This window comes from Myotis nattereri, assembly GCF_964212035.1.
Source record: "Myotis nattereri genome assembly, chromosome: 14".
Lineage (NCBI taxonomy): Eukaryota > Metazoa > Chordata > Mammalia > Chiroptera > Vespertilionidae > Myotis > Myotis nattereri.
Genome location: NC_138089.1, coordinates 53,448,376 through 53,474,680, shown reverse-complemented (window position 1 = coordinate 53,474,680; position 26,305 = coordinate 53,448,376). Strand labels below are relative to the sequence as shown.

At 45.4% G+C, this 26,305-nt stretch overlaps 1 protein-coding gene across 1 annotated transcript in view; it reads left to right on the top strand.

The window, feature by feature from the left end:
- SNRK (SNF related kinase) overlaps positions 1-24,885 on the top strand; it is a gene marked incomplete at its 5' end in the record, with an annotated part of 38,479 nt that extends 13,594 nt beyond the window's left edge. Inside the window, 7 exons of the mRNA XM_081106524.1 lie at positions 266-327; positions 1,867-2,016; positions 2,088-2,561; positions 16,368-16,509; positions 18,325-18,537; positions 20,557-20,691; positions 23,399-24,885. Of these exons, the coding sequence (XP_080962650.1) occupies positions 266-327; positions 1,867-2,016; positions 2,088-2,561; positions 16,368-16,509; positions 18,325-18,537; positions 20,557-20,691; positions 23,399-24,617 (2,395 nt within the window). The 3' untranslated portion in view covers positions 24,618-24,885. The remainder of the gene's footprint in view (positions 1-265; positions 328-1,866; positions 2,017-2,087; positions 2,562-16,367; positions 16,510-18,324; positions 18,538-20,556; positions 20,692-23,398) is intronic.
- Between the last annotated feature and the right edge of the window lie 1,420 nt (positions 24,886-26,305).

Genomic DNA, 26,305 nt, shown 5'->3' with positions numbered 1-26,305 from the left:
TTCCTCTTTCCAGTGGAATCATCTCTCTGAGCTGTCTACCTGGAACAATCTCTAGGTATATGTTCACTGTGAGATTCCTGTTGACTACAAAGATTCCTGGAACCGGTTGCAGTTCACAGAGGGGAGAAAGATAATGGGGGACGGGTCACTAAAGACAAATATGCCATTTTATGTTTGGACCCAGCCGTAGGGTATATAATTTGACTTTATGCAAATTTAAAACAAATGGAACTAAACTAAAATATTTTTCTGTGTTTTCTTTTAGGAGAAAAAAGCAACTAACAAAACACAGAAATAAGAAGGATTATTCAATATGCAGTTTGCAGGGTATGTCTCGGAGCCAGTACAAAGTCACCTTTGCTTTATGTAACCCACGTCTTCCCAGTTGGCATTGGTGTTCACAGTGCGAGATCCTCAGAGATCAAAAAAGATTTAGTTGTTTCCTACACTAACTCACAATACACTTGATAGTGAGATTAGACAGTGGCCTAATACTTTAAGAGATGCTCACTAACAAGGATATTTTTCCTCCCAACCTTCAGTGAATTATGATGTCCTGTTTTTAGGAATACAGTTGTAGTTTTATAGACACTGAAAAGGGGGCATGTGTACAAAGGAAGTAAATTCTTTGATAGTGAGAGTGAGGAGTCATTTCACTACAGGGTAGTCTTTCTTTACAAGAGATCCTATAAGATTCGTTCCCATGAACTTGCTAGTAGATTAAAAATTATTTCATAGTGCCCTTTTGCTGGCACAGTTCTGAGAAATGTCATAGAGTGTTAATTGTGATTACCTCTGGGTACCCCAGAAAAGACTTTTTTCCTTATCTCTCTATTTACTACTTTTGTAATAAAAATTTTCAATTAATTAAATTAAAATTTAATTTAAACAGATTTATTTATAAAATGTGGTTTATATAGCCACTTTCCAGGAAGTGCATCTAAACTAAAGTGATAGATGAAAAAAAATATGTATTATATAACTTGGGGGCATCCTGAAGAAGTTTGTTTTGAAAACTGAAGTTGTATTTGCAATAGTCACATTGACTTGGGTAGAATTTTAAGAATAATTACAGCTCTTATAATTAATTGAAGTTAAAGATTTAAAGATACTTTTCTGTCCCCTGGAGTTAGCTTAGAGTTCTATTTTTAAAAATTAAATATGCTTAAATTAAACTTTTTGGGGGGGAACTACTGTCCAAATAAAGTAAGATCTTACCATTTAGATTTCCTGTTAATCTTATTAAAATTATTAGCTCAGATACCAAGGATAACACACAGTATAGAAAATATTTGCTTCCCCCCCAACACTTATACATACTACTGGTTTCTTATTTAAACAATCTTAGTAGGAACAATTAGTAATTTAGTTTCTGAAATTAATTTGCGGAAACAGTGTAGCATAATGGTTCAGAGCACAGGTTTTAGTGTCAGACGCCTCACCGCTTGTGGCCGCTGGCCTGTAGCTTAGGCCAAATTACTTACTACTCTGTCCTCAGAACGGGGCCACGAGTCCTTATCTCTGAGAGCAATTGTAAGGATTAAATGAGGATGACAAAAAACATTTGGCATGTTTTGACTTATTTTGTTTATCTAAATATGTATGGGGTGGGTAGTGATTCATATCGTTTTCATTTGCATGGGAGATTGACTTTATGCCTCTTAGAGTTGACATTTTAACTCTTAAGATGGTGTCTTAAATGTAACATTGTTTAGAGTAGTCAAATGTTTATAAAGGGTGTGGGCTTTGAAATGAAAATTCAGTTTCCATTTACTTACTTCAGACTTCTCTTAAAAATTTTCTTTAATGAAATTATAAAAGGAAATGTTATAGAAACTTAATTTTGTTTCTTCTCTTATTTTGTAGATGCCCATGGCAACATTGAAAATGAATTCCTTATTTTCACCAGATATTCTTCTATGAGAAGACACGTTTTAAACAGTTTGAATAGTTTTTCTTCTGTTGGACCAGCATGGCAGGATTCAAGCGAGGATACGATGGGAAGATTGCTGGATTGTATGATCTGGATAAAACCTTGGGCCGAGGTCACTTCGCAGTGGTTAAGCTTGCCAGGCATGTCTTTACAGGTGAAAAGGTGGCAGTAAAAGTTATTGACAAGACAAAGTTGGACACACTAGCCACTGGTCACCTTTTCCAAGAAGTGAGGTGCATGAAACTGGTGCAGCATCCCAACATCGTGCGTCTCTATGAAGTGATTGACACCCAGACCAAACTGTACCTCATTCTGGAACTTGGGGATGGAGGAGATATGTTCGATTACATAATGAAACACGAGGAGGGACTTAATGAAGAGTTGGCCAAGAAGTACTTTGCTCAGATAGTTCATGCTATATCTTATTGCCATAAACTCCACGTGGTTCACAGGGACTTGAAACCTGAGAATGTGGTCTTCTTTGAAAAACAAGGTCTTGTGAAGCTGACAGACTTTGGTTTCAGCAACAAATTTCAGCCAGGAAAGAAGCTCACTACCAGCTGTGGGTCTCTCGCATATTCTGCGCCAGAAATTCTGCTTGGGGATGAGTATGATGCACCTGCAGTAGGTAGGTCACTGCCAATACCTGCTCACTTGAATTCTAGTGGCTAGAGTGCAGTGGGTCAGGTCAGTTGTTTTGTGTTTGTTTGTTGTTGTTTTTTAAATCTAAAAATAATTTCTAAGAGAATTTCTATTAAATGCATCTTAATGAACAGATTGCGTTTTATGAATGCCGTATAGCCCTAAAGTTGGCCATTAGTTTTCCTTTTAAGTGGCAAATGTTTATAAGGTATTTTTGTCAGAACAAAGGAAAATAAGTAAGTTATCATTTAAGGTAATCTCTTATCTGGTTATTACAATTTTTTTAAAGGTCTGGGTGCTTTTCCAATCTTCTTAGGTTCTTCTAGTCATTTCCTTTCTGGGAATCCCTTTAACAGTCACCGAGACCCTATTGTAAAGGTACTACGAATATTACAGTGCAGTGCGAAGAATTTGGGCATTGGAACCATTTATTAGTGTGACCCTAGACATTGTACTTGATCTCTTGGCTTCATTTCTTCATCTATAAAACAGAGATCAGCTACAGGCATCGTAGTATCATGTACAACAAGACACTGTTTTTCAAGTTAGACTATGTGCTCTGGACAAGAAAGGGCTAAGGAATGATTTCTGGAAGGCAGATAGCCCACTGCAGATGTTCCTGAGGCATGTAGGGGTTGTTTTTATTTCATTTTTAGTAATTATGGTCTGGGAATGAAAGTCGCTATGCTAGAAACAGACTGCACTTTTTCAGTGTCCACATGCATGCTAACAAATGGCAGTCTTAACACTGTAATTTTAAGAATGAAAGCAATTTCAAAATCAGATGATTAGCCAAAAATGATCCTTATCTGCTGAGGTGAGAGCAGTTAGCCTTCACCATGTTCAAAGCATGTACTTGTATTTGTTTTAGAGCTGCGGTTCTTCACTTTCTCTGGCTCATTGATACCTTACGTTTTGGTGGACACATCTTAAAATTGTGTGCTGAAGCATCTTTAATTATTCCTTCTCTGGACCTAACTTACTACTCGTGAAGGACATCTCAGAATCCTGTGTGCATTTAAAAATGACTATCTGGTCCAACCGAAGAAGTAGAGTAGTAAGACGTAAGCTGAGGCATTCTGGACTATTGATTTCTAAGCAGCTTATGGTTTGAGTTTTGGGAAACCTTGACATATTCAAGCCGAGAGTGGTGTTAGACTAGAAGCCACGTTTAATACACTGAAGCAGTTATTCCTCACTCTGCTCTAGTCCTCGGATAAAATACCTCACACACCCACCCCTTAAGAGTCTTCTAGAGCAGCGGTCGACAACCAGCCGGTGGTCCATGGGGTCCGAAAGGTTGGCAACTGCTGTTCTAGAGGATCTAGAAAATGGGTGGCCCCAGAAGACCTGATTGCAGCATTACATGTAAAATCTGTTCAGATATTTAAATGTTTTCCCTGAGAATTTTGTAAAGGATTACTCCTTCCCATACAGATAGAACAACCTGAGCCACGATACTTTTGGGATAGAACTTTGACATAGGCCTGAAGGATTGGAAATTTCCTCTTTGGTTTATGTAAGTCTGCGGAAATAACTGTTGTCATGGATTGGTAACTCCTTGCTTCTATTTCAGATTTATTCCAGGAAAGCCTGCATCCCCTTGCTTTCCCAGTGCTTCCCAAGCTGCACCAAGTCTGTGTGGAGTTTCATTTCCCACCTCAGTAGCCGCCCACTAGAGGCAGATGTCCTAGCAATGGCCCAGTGTTTCCTGACCTGGTTAAAGTTTATATTAGTTACTCTTCCACTGCTGCCCTGGACACATGGGCCTGATGGGTTCCGTTTGGGAGACCTTAGGCGGTGGCACAGTTTCAGTTCCGAGCGTGAAGATTGGGATCATATGTTTTGAGGGAAGATTTGTGCCTCTCCTCCGCATAGGGAAGGAAGTTGGTCTGTTAAATTTAACATAGTCCCTTGTTTGTTTCATTTTAAAGTAAACGTAAAGCTTGCATTGTCCCTGCCCAGCGGAAGCTGCATGGCCACCTGGGTCCCGCACAGTCACACACATGGCATTCAGTTGTCAAGAACTGGGAATGAAAGTCGCTATGCTAGCATCGGTTATGAAAAGCATGTCCTTAAAAATGTGCCACACACACTCCAAACCCAGCCACCAAGTGCAGTGTCACTTACTCTGAAAGATGCCTTTTACCAAGTATAACATCGTCGTGAGTCATATAAAGCCACGAGCATAAACAAAAATCCTCTCCTAAGCTTTCTGAAGTTGCACATGTCTGTGAGAAGTGACATTCATTTCTGAAATCAGAGTTCATTGATCTGGCACGAACTCTCTGTAAATAAAAGCACTTTATTTATTCAGTGTTAGTTCTGCATTCACAATGTGCGGGCTTGTAATGTGAATGTTGTATGATTGTATTTGGGAAGCAGGTAGGCAAGCTTCTGTGCCCTGGGTTTTATAATTAAGCTGCTGTTGAATTTAGTGTGAGTAATAAAGATTCTTGAGCATGAAATGTTACGGGTGGAGTAATCTACAGGTACCATAAGGATGGTTATTTCAGGCTAACTCAATCATTGATTCTTCAGTGATTGGCCTGGAAAAGGTGGTAGAAATGGTTTACGAGGTTTGTTTTTGTTTTTTAAATATATTTTATTGATTTTTTACAGAGAGGAAGGGAGAAGGATAGAGAGTTAGAAACATCAATGAGAGAGAAACATCGATCCGCTGCCTCCTGCACAGCTCCCATTGGGGATGTGCCCGCAACCGAGGTACATGCCCTTGACCAGAATCGAACCTGGAACCTTTCAGTCTGCAGGCCGACGCTCTATCCACTGAGCCAAACCAGTCAGGGTGATTTATGAGTTTTGATGTTTTCCCTACTGCATGTTTAGTTCTGCTGCTTATTGCTCTCCCTGTTACAAGCCCAGGTCAAATGAAATAGAGGTGGATGCCCCTTTGAAAAGGATAATTTACTCCACTGTACTAGCGGTGTGGTAAGTTCTCAGCTCACCACCCATCGATTTCACTAGGGGAGATGAAAACAAAACACCCCCCCTTGCCTGGGCCCCACCCCTGAAGATTCTGATTCGGATCATCTGGTATGGCCACACCCAGGGGCTTCCCTGGCTTCCAGCGTGATCCAGCCTACCTACCGTTGACTTGAACCCTAGATTCCCGTAGTTTTAGTTACTAGTGGAAAAATAGTCCAATATTCTAATTCTACTGTTCTTTAAAGAATAAGTGTTAAGGACGGAAATTTAACATCTAGCTTCAAAAAGTGCACAAGCATGTGTAGTTGTTTTTCATGCCGAAAGAAAGCTGTGCTCATCAGTTCCTTTTCATCTGCCCTTTCATTCAGTCTGTTCACGTCACCCCTCTGTTCAGAACACTTTCAAGACCTCCCATTTCATTCGCAACCAAAACGAGAGGCGCCCCCCACCCCCACCCCCTGCTCGGTGCCCAGCATGGCCCTCAGAGTTGGCTTCCCGGCTCTTCCCTGACTAATCCCTCCCACTGTCTCCCAGCTGCCTGCTCAGCTCCAGCCGCTCAGCCTCCTTGCTGTTAGCCACAATCCACACTCAAGCCTGCCTCAGGTCCTCCACCTCCCCTCCCCTGGCCCCCATACCACTTCCTGGCGGCCTCACCATCTGCTCTGTAGGTGGAGGGCCCCACCACTGCCTTTCTCCTGCCTCACCTGACTCATTCCTCTGGTCTTGCTTCCCCTGGTGAAATCGGGGTAACAGTAGTGCCCGTCTTAGGGTTGTTATGGGGTTAGATGAATGCTAGTGCCTGTAAAGTACTAGCTAATGGCAGAGGCAAGCGCAGCCTCAGTGATGAGCGGTGCTGCTCAGCACCTCCCCTTGGAGGGATCGCAGAATGACACGTTTCCTTGGTGCTGTGGCTGCAGTCCCAGAGCCTGCAAGGATCGCGGCCTTCTCCCTTCCTTCCGAGGTGCTTTCTCCTCCTTGGGAATCTGTCCTCGGGAGAATTTCTGAAATGTTGGCTGCCGTGGGAAACTGGGAGGCAGGGCAGGCCCGAGACCTTTGCTCCTGTGTTTTTCTGCCCCACGGTTGTAGTTGTATTTAACTTTCCGAATGTCAGGTTGTTTGTATTTAGGGAGTAGGTTAGCTTCTAACGTAGGCACGTTTCTGAGTGTGTGTTAAATGTTAGATAAAATAAAACAAAAGTCTTGGTATTTATTTGATAACTGGTTAGTTTCTTGGAACTTCAGAAGAGCTTTTCAAATCGCCCAAATAGCCACTGTTTTAATACAGGAATCCACGTAGAAACTGAAGCCACATGCTTTCACCTCAGAATGTAGCACAGGAGAAGGAACCCTTAGCCAGGTGAAAACATCAAATCGGCTTGGGTATTTTTTAAAGTTTTTCTTTTTTGTTTCTGAGGGTGTGGGGGGTGGGGGAGAAGAAACATAAACCTGTTGAAGAAAGTCTAGTTTATAGAACGGAAAATCAGTAGTTAGAACAAACTTTAACGCAATACATTTGGAATCCTGTTAGAATACACATCGCACCCTAGCCGGGTTGGCTCAGTGGGTAGAGCGTTGGCCTGTGGACTGAAGGGTCGAGGGTTCGATTCCCATCATGTGCACAGACTTCGGTTGCAGACTTGATCCCTGGTCCTGGTTGGGGATCGCGTGGGAGACAACCAATTGATGTGTCTTTCCCACGTTGATGATCTCTCTCTTCCCCTCCTCCCTCCCTTCCACTCTCTCTAAAAACCAATGGGAAAATATCCTTGGGTGAGGATTAACCACAACAAAAAGAATACACATCGCCGAAACCGGTTTGGCTCATTGGATAGAGCGTGGGCCTGTGGACTGGGAGGTCCCGGGTTCGGTTCCGGTCAAGGGCATGTACCTGGGTTGCGGGCATATCCCCAGTGGGGAGTGTGCAGGAGGCAGCTGATTGATGATTCTCTCTCGTCGATGTTTCTAGCTCTCTATCTCTCTCCCTTCTTCTCTGTAAAAAATCAATAAAATAAAAAAAAAAATACAAAAAAAAAAAAAAGAATACACATCGCTGCGCAGACTCAACTCCAAGTGGCCAGGTGGAGTTACTGTCATGTTTTTAAGAATTGCTGCAGAACACGTGTGTACTTACATGGGTGCTGTGCTTCCTCACTCTGTGCTCGCTCCGGGAGGCCCTGATGGGACCAGGTAGTGACAGTTCCTAGGGAAACCCTGTCTGCTCATGTCAGGAAGTGGCTTCTTGAGAAACAATAACATTATCATGAAGAGTCGCTTCTTGGGTTTAGTTCTTTCAAGGGCGGGGGCTCCTGTCAATCAGATCCTCACAGGTTGAGGATGACTTCGGTGGAGAAGGTGAGGTGGAGAGCAGAAGTAGAACAGGTGCCACAGAGCTGAGCCCGCTCAGCAGCAGAGATGCACCAGTGCTCATTACAGCTGGGACTCCCAGGCGTGTCCATCACTGTTTTTACTTCTCTGATTGCCATCGTTCTATGGAACCCATTTTCTATGTCACTCACTTTGTCTTACCTAATTTACCTTGATTTCTTAGCCTTATAGTGATGTGATGTACAGTCCAAAACAGTGTCTAATTTAATAGTTTACATTTTTTTATTTAAATTTAAGAGTTATATAAACTTGGAGCCTCAGGAGGACATCAGGATGTATGGTGGTGTCTGCTAAGAAGGAAAACAAGAGTGTGGAGCGAGACTCTATGGAAGCGCGGAACCCTGGTGCATGGGACGCCCCAGGCACAGGGTGGGCACACTGGTTGGATAAAAAGAATAGAGGGGTTGCGGGTGGCTAAAAAAAGAGGGTGATGAAATGCAGAGGGCACAGGCCCCGATTGCCTCTTCCCTTTGGAATTGGATGGGGGGATGCCAAGTCTTGCACACTCCAGATGGCTCCCTGTCCCTCTTGCTCAATAGTAGGGTCCTTGAGAGGGAACTGTGTGTTTATATCTTATCTGTGCCCCGTCCTCATCACCTGGCAAACAGGACAAACTCTCAGTGTTTGTGTAACTGAATCAATATTACAAACTAAAGAAATGAAAATGGTGCTCGCTTCGGCAGCACATATACTAAAAATTGGAACTATACAGAGAAGATTAGCATGGCCCCTGCACAAGGGTGACACGTAAATTGGTGAAGTGTTCCATATTTAGAAAACAGACCAACAAAAAGAAGTGAAGATGTACGTTCTTCTAAACTTCTTTAGAGTCTAAGGATGGTCCCCGCCATGCTCCTCTTGGTCTCTGCTCACATCCTAATGCCTTTCCTTGCCTTCTGTGTGTGCATTTAGGGAGTTCTAGACTCACTGAGTCTGACGAAAGCTGTGATTCCCTCTTTAGAGAGACTCAGGCGTGGTTTCACAGGTATGCTATGGACCACATGATGCCCTTTCTCACCAGGTGGTTGTTTTTCTTTCTTTAATATGTTTTTATTGATTTCAGAGATGGGGAGAGAGCTAGAAACATCAACAATCAGAGTAAACAATTGCCTGTCTCCTGCATGCCCCCTACTGGGGATCAAGCTTGCAACCCGGGCATGTGCCCTGACCGGGAATCGAACCGTGACCTCCTGGTTCATAGGTCGATGCTCAGCCCCTGAGCCACGCCCCTGGGCCTCACCAGGTGTTTTTAAAAGGCCAGATTTTGGAAGGTGCAACGTTGTCACTGTTGCTTCACCCCAGTATTTAGAAATAGCTCGCGGGGTTGTTCTGGCTAGGTGGGAATTCCGAGACAGCCAGAGCGTCCAGACTGACTGTCTGGGAATGGACCCGAGTGGGTCCGGAGCTCTGGCTCAGTGTCCCCTTCCCGTCGAGAACCCTCAGGTTTGTGCCGAAGCGGGAACTAGAACTTGAGGGGGAAGGCCCGCGGCACTGGCTTTCCGAGACGAGACCCCTGCCTAGACACTGTGATGCTGATGCTCCCACGGGAAACTGAGCTGTGTCTGGGATTCTGTGGCTCCACCATCCCCCTTTTCCTTTCATCACATTTTATAAAACTATTCAGGGTTTCTTATGAAACATCAGTGAGTTTAATGTTTGAGTTTTTAGTAATTTGTGCTAAAAATGACAAAAGAATTCCTGCTGTAGCCACTCATGCTGTGGAGAGAGTGGTCTGTGCATCCGTGCAGGGAGCCGAGGCAGTGGCCCCAGAGCACAGGCTGAGCACACCATCTCGTGAGGAGGGCCGTGTCCGGGCCTGCTGCCTTTCATGTTCCTGTAAAGAGCTTTGTGCTTATTCAGTTAAAGTGTGTGCACATCATAATATTCTCTCAAGCGCAGTCAATTTTTAAAATTTTTTACAAGGAGTAAACGAATGCTTTTATAAGATAATTCAAATAATACAGGGCTATTTTGAATGAAAAGTATAAACTCCTTTTTGCTTCTCCGGCCGTCTCCTGCACTGAGAGGTCACTGTTTTTATCAGTCCTTGCAGGCTGTTCAGCGATCCGTGTCCCACTGTTTGCCAGACCCCCCTCTGACGTTACCAGAGGAGTGGTGGTGTGGCACTTTCCAGAGGAGAGAAGTAAGATGCATAAAAACCAGGCTGGGGATACATAGCTAACGAAATGGCCCAAGTAGAATTCGAACCCACGTCTCTGCTGAAAGAAATCAGACCGCAATCTGTCTCAGCCTGGTTTATCTTTCCCTCTTCATCCACCAAGGTCACTTCCCGAGTGGGGCCAAGGTCAGAGCCATGACGTTCCTTGTGAAAGGGCTGAGTGGCAGTTGTCTCTGCTTCTCTGGTTTGGGTTTGTGAACCTGTGCAGTCCCCCAGTGCGTGATTGATAACCTTTTGACTCCTTGAACTTTTTCCTGTTTTCTTTTACTTGTCAAACAAGTTTGCACAAGGCCTTGAACAGCTAAAACGAAATGCAGTGTCTTCACCGATCGCCCCCACCCCACGTGCACACACTCCACACTTATATTCTCCTTTCTCTCAGCTGCTATTTGAAGGACAGGAACCATCCGCCTCCAGTTCAGCTGCCTTTTGGGGGCTGTGCCCTGTAGGGCAGGACTACCTCCTGCAGGGGACACACTGGGCATTTGAGGTGCTCTGAGTGATGGAGGGGAACAGAACACCTGTAACTACAGCTGCTCGTAGTGCTGCTGAGTCACCAGGTGGCCCAGCTCGTCAGGTCACTCGGGGCCTCTGAGGGTTCTAAGCACAGGCCCTGGCGGGACCTCCCTGACGGGGAAGTCAGAGAACCCACAGAATGGAGAGTCCGGGATGTCTCCAGGAGTTTGATTGGGTGGAGTTGCACTGACCAGGCTGGAGCAACAGGAGACAAACAGGTTGGGTGAGATGATAAGCTAGTTTGGGCAGCATTGATGTTTGATGTGGGAAAGACATTTTTTGAAGTCAATATGGGACAATGGGACGCATCCTTATTTTTATTTTTTAAGAGAAGAAATAATCCCCTTGTTAAGTAATAAAACCTTGCTTCTCACTAGAATGTTGATAAAACCAGGAATAACGGAGACATCCTAAAACATGGACTTTTCCAAATTCTTCATTCCTCTTCTGCTTGTGTTCCTACTCTGTTCATTCAGATGATCTACTTTCAGAATGGTCTCTAGTCATGTCCCTTAGAACCAGCCAGTGATCTTGTCCAGAAAGGATGCTTAGGCACTAAAGCTCTAGGTGATGGTGAATGCAAATGAGTAGTTTTTACTGTGTAGTCAGGAATTCACATCAGCAGACCATAGGCCAGGGGTCCTCAAACTTTTTAAACAGGGGGCCAGTTCACTGTCCTTCAGACTGTTGCAGGGCCGGACTATAGTTTAAAAAAAAACTATGAACAAATTCCTATGCACACTGCACATATCTTATATTGAAGTAAAAAAATCAAAACGGGAACAAATACAATATTTGTATTTGCATGTGGCCCGCTGGCCGTAGTTTGAGGACCCCTGCCATAGGCCTTAGGTTTGTGAATATTATTCCAGAACCGGGGTTCCTAGGTTTCATCCTCAAACATCTGCAGCCGTCCTTGCTGTTCTAAGAAAGCATTGCCTTTTATGTTAGCGTCGGGTCATGTGTCCGTTGCTGGTGAGCACAGTTGGAACTGAGAAGTGGTTGCTTAAATCCTGCCGGTTGTAAGTGGTGAAAGGTGCCGGTCCCTGCTTCCCTGTCGTGGTTTGAGAACATTCTATTCCCACTGCTTCTGCCATGACTCATGGCTACACTGATAAAAGAGACAGAAATAGAGGTTTCCACCTAGAACTTACTTCTGGCCTTCCGTTTTTATTACTCTCTAATGCCCATTTTTTATTTTTGCTGTCTAGAAAATTCACTTCAGAAATGATGTTTAGAAAATCTCCGTAGTCATGACATTCCCCCCACCCAATCCCCCGTGGCAATTGCTTGTCCTTAAATTAATCATTAGCTTGTTCCTTTATTTTGTTTTCATTTTGATCTCCTCGGCCTGCTTGCAGCGAGCCCTGTGATAGAAACCCCACCTCTAACGCCAGAAACAGCAGAATTCAGACGGTAACGGGACCTACTGAGATTGGGCAGAGGCAACCTCCGTGCTCATGGTTGTGCTCTGAGTTCCAGCTTGAAAGCCAGTTGGGGGACCAGCAACTCCACCCTTTATACTAACACAGACTTTGCTATCTTGCACCCCTTTCTACAGTTCCATGAGTTGGAAGATATTTTATTTTTGGAAGATTTTTTAAAAAAACACAACACCAAAGGGCCTGATCAGTGTGGCTTAGTGGTTAAGCGTCGACCTATGAACCAGGAGGTCACTGTTTGATTCCCTGTTGGGGCACGTGACCAGGTTGCAGGCTCGATCCCCAGTGGGGAATGTGCAAGAGGCAGCCAATCAGTGATTCTCACCATTGATGTTTCTATCTCTCCCTCCCTCTCCCTTCCCCTCTGAAATAAAAAAAAAACAAAAAAACATATATATATATATATATATATATACATATACATACACACACACACACACACACACACACACACAAGGAACTCTATTTATTGATATTTTCTTCTTTCCATTTTTATTAACCAAGAGTCTATAGCTAGGTATGAAATCAAAACATGTGCTTCAAATAGTATCAACATAAAGTTTGATTTTTCAGGTGGTTGACTGGTGTTAGTTAACCTGTGCACCTTTACTCTGAGTAGAGAATTCTTTGAACGTTTTTAAAAATGAAAATAATGTGAAGTCCCTGTTCCATGCTTTCTCTCCCCTCACCCCAACCCCCCAATGACAGACTCCGTGGATCCCTGTGCTCCTAGGATCTCAGGCTGAGGCTATGATCTGTACCTTGGGAGTTTATAGTTTCATTAGCAAACTTTTTTAAATGAAAAAAGATCATTTAAAATACCCACTAAAATGAATTTTTATTAAGAAAAGCACTGCCTCCCTCCCCATTTGTGGGGGAGTGTGATAGAGAATCTGTCCCGATGCCCTTCTTGATGTCTGGTCCTGGGGACCCAAGCTCCTGGCCATCCCTTTTTTTTAACCTGTGTTCCTAGACCTCCCCTGTTCCTCTCGCCTATCTCCAGGAGTTTTTCTTCTCTCTGCTGGCTTTGTGCCTTCTTGAGCTTACCTGCTTTCTGTTCCTGTTCCCTACTGTCTGTTTCTCACAGTGAATTGGAGCCCTGCCAGGGCTAGGGTACCTCCATGTCCGCTGTGCTGGACCAGGGCCTGCCCCGTTCGAATGGGAGCGGGGCAGCAGCAACCCACTCTGCCTCCGGGCCCTCCCTACCTCCTGTGCACTGGGCTCTGCCCTGAGGACTTCGCATGGAGTCCATTTCAGTCCTTTTCAGGCCCACAGCAGCTCTAAGAGGAAGTAGATCACTGTTACTGTTCCCATGTTAAAGACCGGGACTTGGTTAAAGCCATACCACTTTGCATTTGTTTAGTGACACCTTTTCCCGTACCTTTGGCCCTTAGGATGAAAAAATAAAATGATTCAAAGAGAAAAAGTCTGGAGGATAAGTACATGGAATAAATGGCCCCTGAATACTCGTGTTGTCAGTGAGAGGGTCGTTTGCCTTCTTTTATTTTTAAAAAAATATTTTTTTATTGATTTCAGAGGCAGAGAGAGAGGGAGGGAGGGAGGGAGGGTGGAAGAGAGAGAGAGAGAGAGAGAGAGAGAGATCTGTGATGAGAGATCTCCTACTGGGGATCGGGCCCGAAACCCGGGCATGTGCCCTTGACCAGAATGGAACCCGGGACCCTTCAGGCCGCAGGCCGGCGCTCTGTCCACTGAGCCAACCAGCTAGGGCTGGGCCGTTTGCCTTCCAAAACTGCCCTCTTGGTGACGCCGTGTTCCCCAGAGGCGCTGCCCCGGACCATGGGCTGCACTGTGCATGCACTGTATTTCTAAGTTTCCCAAACGGAAGCATTTCCATGTTCAGAAATTGTTTGAGCCCTCACTGGAGACAGTGTGTATATTTATGTTGGTTTTATTTTGTGACTCCTGGTCATGCGTCACTTCCTAATCAGCAGTGCTCGTTTGCTTGGGCAGATGGTCTTGAAGAGAACATTGCCAAACAATTGGACGTGCCTGTTGCTGCTGAGGTTAATATTTAGCAGAAAAGAAAGTTGTGTTTAACCAAATAAGGCTTTGGGCATCATTAGTCGATATTTGGTTTGAAAACATCGGTTTTGTGTCATTGCACTGTCAGATAGCATCTCCAGTTTAGCACAGAGACAAAGTAAAATCCAAACCACTTGATCCACAGTGAAAGTAGGAGGTGGTAGAAGAAACAATGAACCAAATTCATTTTATAGAAATTGTGTTTTTTATAGAATTGTGTTTGATGTCTTTGGAATGATACGGATATATTGTAACTCAAATAGAATACAAATTCACGGCTAGGTTTGGGTATAGTAGTAAGTAGCATTAGACATTATCAATATTAACAACAGAAGAAAATTTTTGTTTTAATCCTAATTTTTATGTTTATGCACATTTTTTTGTAAGCCATTTAAAAATCCTCCTTCTTTGGGGAAGAGATAGTCAAGTGTATATTATAAACAAAAACTTGCTGAAAAATCCCCCCATGCAATGAGCATTGGGGAAAAGGTGGGTTTAGGTGGTAGTTGATATCTTATTAAATGAAAGGCATATGCATTAAAGGGACAATAATTGTAATTGCCTTGCTCACAGTGGTGGCTTGAGAGTTGGGGCAAGGTGACCAAAAACAGCAGGTTCAATTCTACAAAGAAGGTTAAGTTAAACATCAACCTATATAAATTTCCATTAAAAATCTTCATAAGGTACTAATGGGGTGATCAGTTCTCCTCACTGGATGGTTAAAGAGCAGGTGCTACTAGCCACAGTACTCGGGATGCTTACTTTGAAGGGGGATGGCCCTCTGGAGTCCAAGGTCAAGGTAAAGAAATGCGCGTTTAGTGAGTAGAATGGTTGCTGAGCCAGTGAACTGTCCTGGGGCAGGGGGACCCATAACTCATGGATCCAACAGGCAGTGCCAGGTGGGCCGCTCAGGGACACTGCAGAGCCACGGGTTTGGACTGAAAGATCCTTAGGTCCCTTTCATTCTCATGTGCATAAATGTTTTCATTTTCGTGGAGTTTTCTACCTACTTCGCTAATTTTCATTGGAGCATCCTTAGGAAAATTTCATGTACATATTAAAAACCACAGTGTGTGTGTGTGTGTGTGTGTGTGACTTTTGTGTTTGTGCCTTTATTACCCTCTTTGTTTAGTTTGGACCAAGGAAAATATATTTTATTAACAAGGTTTAATTCTCTTGGAAAATAACGTGGAACCTCCATTATTTGGGGCATTTAAGCTGTAATGAGAGCAGTCGCGTGTGAACAGGTGTGGTCACAAAGACCCGGTGGCCTGCTCCTCCGTCCTCCTCCAAGCCTTTGTGGTCCGGAAAGCTGCTTGAATTTCTCTCTTACGTGAATGTTGATATAATCTGTCCATACTTTAGTTTTTGGAATGAATGAATTTATATGATACCCTTCCTAAATGGATTTTTTTTTTCATCTGAAGAAGACCTTTTTCCATCTGATTGACAGCTTTGTTTTTTATTTCATACAAGAAGTAAGGGATTATTTTTGATTATCGGCGTTAGTCTATTGCTAGAGTGAGAGGGCGCTCAGATGTGACTGTCCAGCCTTGCATCTGCAGGGTGCCGCATGCAGATATTGGACAGGTGGTTGCCCGGCCTCTGTGGGAACATTTGCAGTGACAGGAAGTTGTACGTTTCCCAGTGCTTTAACGGCTGTATTAAGTAGGTCCTTCCTGCCGTTTTTAAGCCAAAAAGTGTGCTTCTGGTGACTTACACCTTTAGTCCTAGCTTCGTCCTCTCATTGACAGCCAGGAACATTTCTCTCCTCTCCAAGCTGTAATTTTCTCATCTATAAAATGATCATGAGTTGCAAGATCTGGTTATCTCACCAGGATCGAGGTGAAGAACAACTGAGATAATTGTGACCTTAGGCAAAATCCTGTCCGTGTCTCAGTATTACCCTCTGAGCTTTACCTCTGCTGTTACTGTGATGGGGAAACAGCCGTGCCTGTCCACCAGTGGGTGGTCCTTGATAGACACTTTCCAGTTGATGTTCTTGTCATTAACAAATGAATTAATTCATCTCTTCAGTCAACATTTATTGACCATTCACCGTGTGCCTGGCACTTGCTTGGGCCTTAAGTGAATTAAACAGTGAACAAAACAGATGCCATCTCTATCTTACTGGGGCTTAACCTTTCTTCCCTAGTCTTTTTACTTTGAGATATAAGTGCTTTTGACTGTTCAAAATAAAATAATATTGTTAGTCTCCTTTAACGAAGTGTCTTTAGTTTTCTGACTAGTACAATATTTAGCAGTATGTCTTTGATTTGTAGATATATGGAGTCTGGGAGTGATCCTTTTCATGTTGGTGTGCGGGCAGCCACCCTTTCAAGAGGCCAATGACAGTGAAACATTGACAATGATCATGGATTGTAAATACACGGTCCCATCCCATGTGTCTAAAGAGTGTAAAGAGTAAGTACAAAAAAGTGTGTGTTTATTTTATTTTTTTGAACTTAATATTTCTGCTCTTGATAAGTGTGTTTTGGGGAGTTAACCCCAGAATATGATTTGAAATTTAATTAGATACAGAGTGTATTACTGTATTGCTTAAATATGCCAGTTTTCAAGAAGCTCATTACGTGCTATTTCAGTCTCCAGAAGAGGGGGTTACTTTACTTGAAATGAGACATTCCCATGAGAATTACTCTTCTCTGTTTGCATCAGCAATGAGGACGACCACCTGGGATTATTTTAAGTTCCAGGGAAGAGTTAGGGCATTTCTGAAATAGACAATCAACACACCATTCTAGGATTTACATGGTGTGTCTCATCATTTTATTCCCATACCCCTCCCCCCAGTTAACTAAAGAGCTCTGTTTTGGTTCATGTGACTATGGGCAGCCAACCAAAAATACACTCAAGTTGATTGTTTTGGATTTAAAGTTCCATACAGCACTCGGATATGTGTAGTAAGAAATATAGTGGAATAAAGGAACTGTTGGAAGTTCAGGATTTCATTGATGTTGTGGGTGATGCTTTGAAATGAGCTTGGCTGAGAGTATAGCTACCACTTAGAGGATTTTGCTATCGTAACATAGATTCAGCTGGTAACTATGTGTGTTGCCAGATGGGAAGTAGACCTCTGGGGGTTCTCTTTGTGATATAGAAATGTCTAATCACTATGCTGTACCCCTGAAACTAATGTCACTATGCTGTACCCCTGAAACTAATGTCACTATGCTGTACCCCTGAAACTAATATTGAATGTCAACTGTAACTCGGGGGGGGGGGGGGGGCGGTGGAAATAGAAGGAAATCTGAGTTTGAAGAATCCTTTCTCCGGCGGAGCCCCATCTTAGGCCATGTGGTGGATCATTAAGAACTTAGGTGTTCAAACTCTCTGGATTCAAATACTAACTTCTCCCTTTACTAATGATGTGAGAATAATAGAACCCACCTTTTGGGTTATTGTGAAAATGAAATAAATTAATGTCTATAAAAGTTCTTGGCTCAGCCCTCAGCACATAGGAAGCACCTGATATGAATGTTGATGATGGCGATGTTTATGCCTTTACTATGATTCTTCTCTGCCCCAGGAAGCAGGATATATGTTGTGTGCATGTTAAATGTTTGTAATTCAAGAAGTATCTCCACAGCCTCTACTCAAAAACTTATTTTTATATTGAAATATGTTAACAAGAATGTTTAAAATGTGTCTGTAATAAAATGAACACCTCTGTACCTGTTATCCAGCTTAAGAAATGGAAAGGTTCTAATAACTTAGAAGCCTCTGTGTCTCCCTCCAAGAGGAATTATCTTTAATAATCATAGGACCACTCAGTTTTCTACTTCCTCCTGTGTCAGTTTTGCTAAGTTGTGTTTTTCAGGAAACTCATTCATTTTTTTTTTTTAATGGAAAAGCAAGCAAGAATTTATTGACCATAGCAAAAATATTATGGGGCCCTTAGAGGTTAGGGAATATGAGCCTTGGGGGTAGGAGAGAGAGAAGGGAATGGCAAGGGTGTGCTCCCTGAAGTGATAGTGCCAGGAACTGGTTCATTTTATCTACATTTTCAGATTTATTAGTCTCAAATATTCATAATATCCTCTGATTACATTTTTAAAGTCTATAGATTAGTGGGGGTGTTGCCCTTTTTCATTCTAATATTGCCACCTGTTGCCTTCTCTTATTTTTTGTCTTGTGCAATCTTGCCTGCGGTTTATTATCTTATTAGTCTTTTTCGAAGAACTACCTTTGTTTGAACAATGGCCTTACTTCCCTTTCCAGCCTGATCACCCGGATGCTACAGAGAGATCCCAAGAGGAGGGCCTCTTTAGAAGAGATTGAAAACCATCCTTGGCTTCAGGGTGTGGACCCTTCGCCAGCCACCAAGTATAACATCCCCCTGGTGTCCTACAAGAACCTCTCGGAGGAGGAGCACAACAGCATCATTCAGCGCATGGTGCTCGGGGACATAGCGGATCGAGATGCCATTGTCGAGTATGTTACCACACACCTGTAGGGGCCATGGGTTCGGATGCTTGGAACGGGCTCTCTCTGTATTGCCAGGGCCTGTGGCACTGTGTGATGGCTAGAGACCCAGCCGACAGGGTCATGCCATTTATCCCTGGAGTTCCCTGCCCTGGTCCTGGCTCTTAGGTTTTGTTGTATTTTGCTTATTTTTGTACTAGTGACCAAGGGGTGTGTCATTGAGCGCTGTGGCCTTTCTCCCTTCCTCCTGGGGTACAGCCTGCTTTGTATCCCAGTATATGCCTTGCTCATAGCAGTATTCTCTTCATTCCCATGTCCCTCACTGGTTCCCACAGTGAGCAGGGAGAATGGGGCAGCATCTCAAGTCCCCTAAGTCAGGGGTTGGCATGTGGGGGCCAGTCATGCATTTATGTAAGTAGAGTGTTAGTGAACCACGGCCGTGCCCGTTCATTTATGTTTTGTCCACGGTGCATGTGCTACAGCAGCGTATCTGAGAGACTACATGACCCTCAACATCTGAAATACTTGCTCTCTGGCCCTGAAGAGCCCCTGCTGCCGCCGCCTGGAGCCCACAGTTATTAACCAAGTCTTGAACAGCACAGAGAGACTTCAGAACCTCAGGGGCTTAGAAATCACCTAACTTTTACAAATAACCTGAGCAGTTTAGAATCGAGGATAATATAAAGATGTGCTTTGCTTTAGCGTTGGTGCATTTCTATAGGAGGTCCTAGCTTTAGAATGTGAAACACTTCCACAAAGGAAAAGTCAAACGTTATTTAACCCATTGGAACAGCTGGTACAATGGAAAGAGTTGTCTTGCCAAGGACACGCACTTTAGTAGTGCATAGAAAATGACTGTTCGTTTTTGAGTAGATAGAAGGCTATTTTTATCTCCTGAATTGTCTTAATGTTCTTAGCTTAAATAAATAAATAGCTGCCGTGGTGTCACAGAGCTATTTAACGCACGTAAATTCAGTTACAAACCCAGAAGGAGCGCTCATCAAATGGTTCAGGAGGTTCCATATGCCCGTCCACCAGTGAGCATGTGCCGGAGGGAAGCAGGGATCTGGATGCCTGAGCCGCCCTTCCAGGCGGTCTCGGTCTTCCTGCGCCCACAGCGTGAGCAGCGTGAGCCCTCCTCTGTGGGTGACCCTGCATCAGCGACTCGAATGTGTTGGCTCTCGTGGGCTCTTACTTTGGAGTCTGTCCTCAGCCAGCCCGCCCGCCCCTGTTAAGCTGTGGCCCAGGTACACGTGGTGAAAAGTGATCCCCATGTTTTTTCTTTCCTAGTGTTCATTATGTATTTTCACTAACGACAGGAAGTTCCCGAAAAGCCTGGCTGCATAGTTCTGGGCCTGGTGGGCCCCTGTCACCTGCTCCTGCTGTTGCCTGGAAGGCCAGCTGCAGGGGAGCAGGCAGGGCCGCCTCAGAGGGCCAAACACCCCCAGCAGCCCCCAGCCCTGGTGGCTGCACTCGGTTCTCAGAGCATCAGTTTTGAAATGGATGAGTGAAATCATTGACAAAGAAGATGCTAATGACAGGCTCTCGGTTACATCAATGATAATGCATTAATATGTAAAATTCCAATAAATGCCAGGAGAGTGTAAGAGTAAAAACTCCCTGATTTTTGTGATTGGTAGTAGTGTTTCATACACATTCACAGAACCCACTTCACACTTCTGATGGCAGTAAGTAAGCCAGCGCAACGAAAACAAACACTTCGACAGAGTAAAGTTTGGATAATGTGTACATTCTTGAAGCCTCATTTCCTTTTATGCACCTAAACCTGACATCTAGCCCACATGCCATCAGCATTTTGGATTTTTCTTACTAACTGAATATTTTTATGCAGTTTTTTTAGAGTTTCAGAAGTAATCTAAATACTAGGTTTTTTTTCTTATTTGTGATCTTTCTTAATTTTAAAGACTCTGAGCATTGGATCCATTTGCTTGGACTGCACTTTAAAAGCATCAGTTCTGCTTGTAAAAATCTGCTACTGAGGTCTCTGCACTCTCCCTGTTTCTCCAGAGCCCTGGAGACCAACAGGTACAACCACATCACGGCCACGTACTTCCTGCTCGCCGAACGGATCCTGCGGGAGAAGCAGGAGAAAGAAATCCAAACCAGGTCCGCCAGCCCCAGCAACATCAAGGCCCAGTTTAGGTGAGAAAAAATCTTCACTGATTTTAGTAAGTTAACGTTTTGAAATAGTGAACGTTGTTTGTTTGCTTGCTTAATGCTTCCTAACTCTGGGGCAAGATTGTGAACAGCGATGGGGGCTCTCCACACGCGTGGGGGCGGGGACCCTGCGTCACCAAGGATGCCATGGGCTCCTGGGCTCGGGGCTGGGGCTGCTGGCCTGGCCGGGAACAGGTTTGGAGACGGTCTCAAGCCAGCGTGTCGGTAGTTTATTTTCATTAAGCTCTTCGAGGTCTGACATGTATTAATAAGTTCATTTCTTTATTCTTTTATTCCAGGAACAAGGCCAGTTTTCCCTCAGTTATTTGAAATAACTTTTAAAAATAACAGGGCATTTCTGGGCCGGGATGTTGTCTCAGGATTTCAGGGATTTGACAGTCAGATTAGCCAGTTGATTTATTGGCTGATGACCTGGGGAGGTCACTTAACCTATGACTCAGCTGCTGAGTCGGCCTGTGAAGGGGGAGGAAGCACACTGCCTGCCTCCTGGGGTGCGGTGAGGGCCTGATGAGCTAGGGCCTGTGGGGTGCGTCCGGCCCGGCTCCCTGTTGCTGCCTCTGGTAGGACTATCACCACCCTGTCTCTCTTTTCCTCCCTCCTTCCTGAACTCTCCATCCTCCCCCCCAGTTTCCTGTTCTCCTGCCATGCTAGCTTTCCGCTTAAAACCAGAGCATAGGAAGGGTTACCTTTGACACCATCATTAGGAAATTTATTAGAATTCATATCCAGATAAAGTAACGCCTGATCTGTAGTGATTCAAAAAACAAAGGACACTCCCAGTTCTGAATAATTCTCTACTCGTACATCCAACAATGAATGATTATATGTGTGTGAATATATACTTACTTAAAAAGAGGAGGAAAACCATTGGGGTTAAATTCCCTGCAGTCACTTGCCATGCTAGGCTGTTGCTTGGGTTGGAGTGACAGGAGAGAGAGAAGAAAGCAGTCCTGGTGGCCGAAGAAGAAAAGAGTGAGAAGTCTGAGCTGGAAGCTGAGTGTAGGAACTCCGTGTCCTGCACACATTCTTCTGTAATGGAAACTAGGCACGCTGTCAGGTGTCGGCCTGGAAGAGGCCTGGGCCCGGGAGCCAGGGGACTGCGGGCAGGAGACAGAGCAGGAGAGTGACACGGAGAGTGAGCTGTTGTCTGTTCAGTGAGACAGAACAGAGCTCAATCTAAAAGTGATCAAACAGTAACTGACTTAAATTGGTTTTACTTCTGGAAATGGCAAAGCCAATAGCAGCTATAAAGAAGTATCAGAGCCTCCCACAGCTTTCCTTTACCCTCCTGGGGATTCTGGAGTGGAGACGCCCTGCAGGCCTGTCTTCCTCCTGTGTCTGCTTCCTTGCCTTCTCTTTACATCACTGTGACTTCAATGTCCAAACCCTGGGCCTGACTTGGCTCTGTGGCTGAGGATGCCTTATGGTCAGCCTGACCACTACAGCTGTAGCCTTCACCCATCTTTTTTCCGGCGGTGGGGAGGGGAGGAGAGAAGAGCTTTTATCAGGCTGTGCCCCTCCCCATCCTTCTCGAATGGACTGGCTGCTGCTCTGGCGAGTCAGTACCCGGCCATGGGCTCCCCCATGGTCTCGGGGTGATCTTCTGGTAGCTGCTCGGCCTGAAAGCACAGTGTGTGCGGCTCTGCTCTGGGACCTCGAGGCTCACCGGGAGTGGGCATGGTGGTGTTGGTGGAGGACAGACGATTTTTCCAGAGACACTGCTTGGCCTCAAACACATGGACACTCGGCTTCCATAAACTACCACGCAGTGACGATAGCAAATGGCCCTCCACCCTCGAGGGAACGTGATCCGGCTCTGAGTTGGGGGCGGGGTGTCGGCTGTAAATGCCAGGAGTTTTACCAGCTATAGATTTAATTAGGTGTTATTTGTAGGATAACATAACTGGTGTGAAATGAAGATGTCGTCGTATGGAAGTGGCTGTTGTAAACGTGTCTGGCATCTGCTGGTCCCTGGGCAGGGAGGACAGCTGAGAATTCCAAGATGTTCATTCAAAACAAGCCAGAGACCTCATTTTCCAAAGTCTTTCTCTTTAGCTACCAATCGGGTTCTCGTTGAGTGACCCCAGATGGGGGATAAAATCAGAGTTTACGTCATAGTGGACTTTGCTATCCAGTACTCTTCCTGATCATTGAAAATGCAAGTATTTCTATTTTGCTGGTTGCATTTTTTTAATTGGTGAGGAGATGATATATGCCAGCATTCACCAACTCTTCTCTCCAACATTCTCATGTTAAATCCATTCAGCTATTTCCATTTATTTTTGTAAATACCAGACTTTTACAAAAAGGAGGACTGGGAATTTCAGGTGAATCTTCTTAGCAACACACCGTCACAGGCTGTGATCTCAGACCCAGAGGGACAGAGTGTGTGGTGTTCAGATTCTGCTGTGGTGGTGACTCCCGTGTGCTTTAAAAAATGCTTTTCTTGGGGCATACACTGTTGTAGAGGAGAGGCGCCCTGGAAAGCCGGGGAGCTGGACAACGTGCCCTTCAGGTGTCCTTTCTGACCGTCAGTGGGTGGCATGAGCTTGCATGGCTGCTGTTTCTTTTCTTGTAAGTGTGCAGGTTTTGTCCCGGTAAGTTGTGTCTAATGTCCTTCAGCAGAGTCTGCATATGATGACATGGCGTGTCCTTTCCATCTGTTCCGCAGGCAGTCGTGGCCCACCAAAATCGACGTGCCCCAGGACCTGGAGGACGACCTCACCGCCACTCCCCTGTCCCACGCGACCGTCCCTCCGGCTCCTGCGCGGGCCGCCGACAATGTCCTCAATGGCCACCGGAGCAAAGGCCTGTGTGACACGGCCAAGAAGGACGACCTCCCCGAGTTGGCTGGGCCGGCATTGTCCGCGGTGCCGCCGGCGAGCTTGAAGCCCGCGGCCAGTGGGCGGAAGTGTCTGTTCCGGGTGGAGGAAGACGAGGAGGAGGATGAGGAGGACAAGAAACCCATGTCCCTCTCCACGCAAGTGGTCCTGCGCCGGAAGCCCTCGGTGACCAACCGGCTGACCTCGAGGAAGAGCGCCCCGGTGCTGAACCAGATCTTCGAGGAAGGGGAGTCCGACGACGAGTTCGACATGGATGAGAACCTGCCTCCCAAGCTGAGCAGGTTAAAGATGAACATCGCCTCCCCGGGGACGGTGCACAAACGCTACCACCGGAGGAAAAGCCAGGGCCGCGGCTCCAGCTGCAGCAGCTCGGAGACCAGCGACGACGACTCGGAGAGCCGCCGGCGGCTCGATAAAGACAGCGGCTTCACCTACTCCTGGCACCGCCGGGACAGCAGCGAGGGGCCGCCGGGCAGCGAGGGCGACGGCGGGGGCCAGAGCAAGCCCAGCAACAGCAGCGGCGGGGCGGACAAGGCCAGCCCCAGCGAGAACAACGCGGGCGGGGGCAGCCCCTCGGGCGGCTCAGGGGGCACCCCAGGGGGCACCTCGGGCAGCACCCGCCGCTGCGCCGGCCCCGCCAACTCCACGCAGCTGGCCTCGCGCAGCGCCGGGGAGCTGGTGCAGAGCCTCAAACTCATGGGCCTCTGCCTGGGCTCGCAGCTCCGCGGGGGCACCAAGTACATTCTTGACCCGCAGCACGGCCTGTCCTTCTCCAGTGTCAAGGTGCAGGAGAAGTCCACGTGGAAGATGTGCATCAGCTCCGCGGGCAGCCTGGGCCAGGCCCCCGTGGTGGGCAGCCTCAAGTTCTTCTCCGACCACGTGGCGGACAGCACCACTGAGCTAGAACGGATACAGAGCAGGAACCTGAAAAACAACGTGCTCCAGCTACCTCTGTGCGAAAAGACCATCTCTGTGAACATCCAGCGGAACCCCAAGGAGGGGCTGCTGTGCGCCTCCAGCCAGGCCACCTGCTGCCACGTCATCTGACAGTGGCCGCCCGGCCACTCGCACGCTTCCTGCTCAGAGCAGTGAAGACCGGCTCCCTTCACTGTTTGCTCTCGGTTTTACCCTCCCAGCGGGCAGTTATTTATTACGCTTCCCTTCGTTCGCCTGGCGCTGTGACAATGCATGGTCCTTGTGCATGCTGCTGCTAGACACTGCTTTTCTGTTCCAGCCGAAAAGTCAATCTCGTGTGTCACTTTTACATTCAGAATTTTAGTGTGGATGATCAGGATTAAATTAAAATGTATATTTGGAACCTAATATAAATGGAGCACTTAGAAATGTGATGTTCCGCACTTAACCTAGACAGAGAAAACATGCTTGTATTTCCTTGTTGAAAAATCTAAATTCCTGTCCTGACCTTGTTACACGGAGACTCCGTGCTCTGGGGCACACTCTGGTGTCCGATACAGAACCAAAGCAATAACGGTGAGATGCCGACAGGCCTGGAGCCCGCGGACGTGCCCGCCAGCTTTCCGAGGCTGCGCGGGACAGAGTACAGCCAACGTCTGCACTAGAACCTTAAACCGAGATTTCAACATACCCACACCTGTTTGTCTTAAGCTATAGTGTGAACAAAGTTTGGGCTCTTAAAAATTAACTGAAAAAGATTTTCTTGTTTTGTAATAGGTGAGATAAAGTACTTAGATTTATAAGGCAGCTTCCCCTGTAGTGGTAAATGACAAGCAGACAATCTTATTTTATAATGTGTGAACTGATGATGTCTTAACTCTACTTATAGAGTGTGTCTGTGTAACAGAACAAAATGACGCTCGTGTAAACTCCTTCCCGCAGGGCACAGCCCAGGGTTTCCTTCAGAACCATGTAGATAGAAGGAACTGTAGGGCTTAACGTGGAGGCAAAGTGCACTCAGCGGTGGGCAGAGTCAAAACCCGGTCATTGAAAAAAACATATATAAACACATATATGTATATACATGGATTGATTTTTACGAGTTTGGTAATTAGGTTGTCTCTTTTGTTACTTCCATTTTATATCCTTTAGCTCAATTAGCCATGACAATTGGCTAATCAGAAAAAACACATGGAAGGGTAGAATCCACACAGTCAGCAAACAAAACCTGCTTCAGTTTTGTTTTTTTGCTGGAAATACTTTTCACTTTGCCTTCCTGCCAAAACAATAATCAAGAACTCTTGCTTTAAACTATTCCTGTACAGAGACTCCTTTTGACCAGATAATCATCTTTCAAGACAAATTTTATCTGTAGGCACAGTGTATTGCACATTGCTGATTGCGGAAGGGGCCAGATGCTACTTTTCTATGCTGTGCCCCGAGGGCTCTTAGATGCTTAGCCGCATTGGTGATAGGATGCGGCTGGGCCTGGGCCTTCCCACGCTCATCAGCCTCCAGTGAGGTGTCTGGTCCACACAGTGGCGGAGCCCCAGGGGACGGCATGCCATTGGGCAATGCCTCCAAGTGTACACTGACCTTGCTACGTTAGTACCCATCTGTTTTACTCAGAGCTCTGAATTTTATTGTATACTTACTAGACTAAGTAAAGATGATACTTCAAATACTTTTACTTTCTAGACCTAGGCTAGATGTGTTTTAAGCTATAGCTCTAGTTCAGTGTGATATTTATAATCGAAAGCTATGAGAACAGGTGTGTGGGTGAAGCCATAGAACACATTTGCTTGAAATTCTTGAGCAGG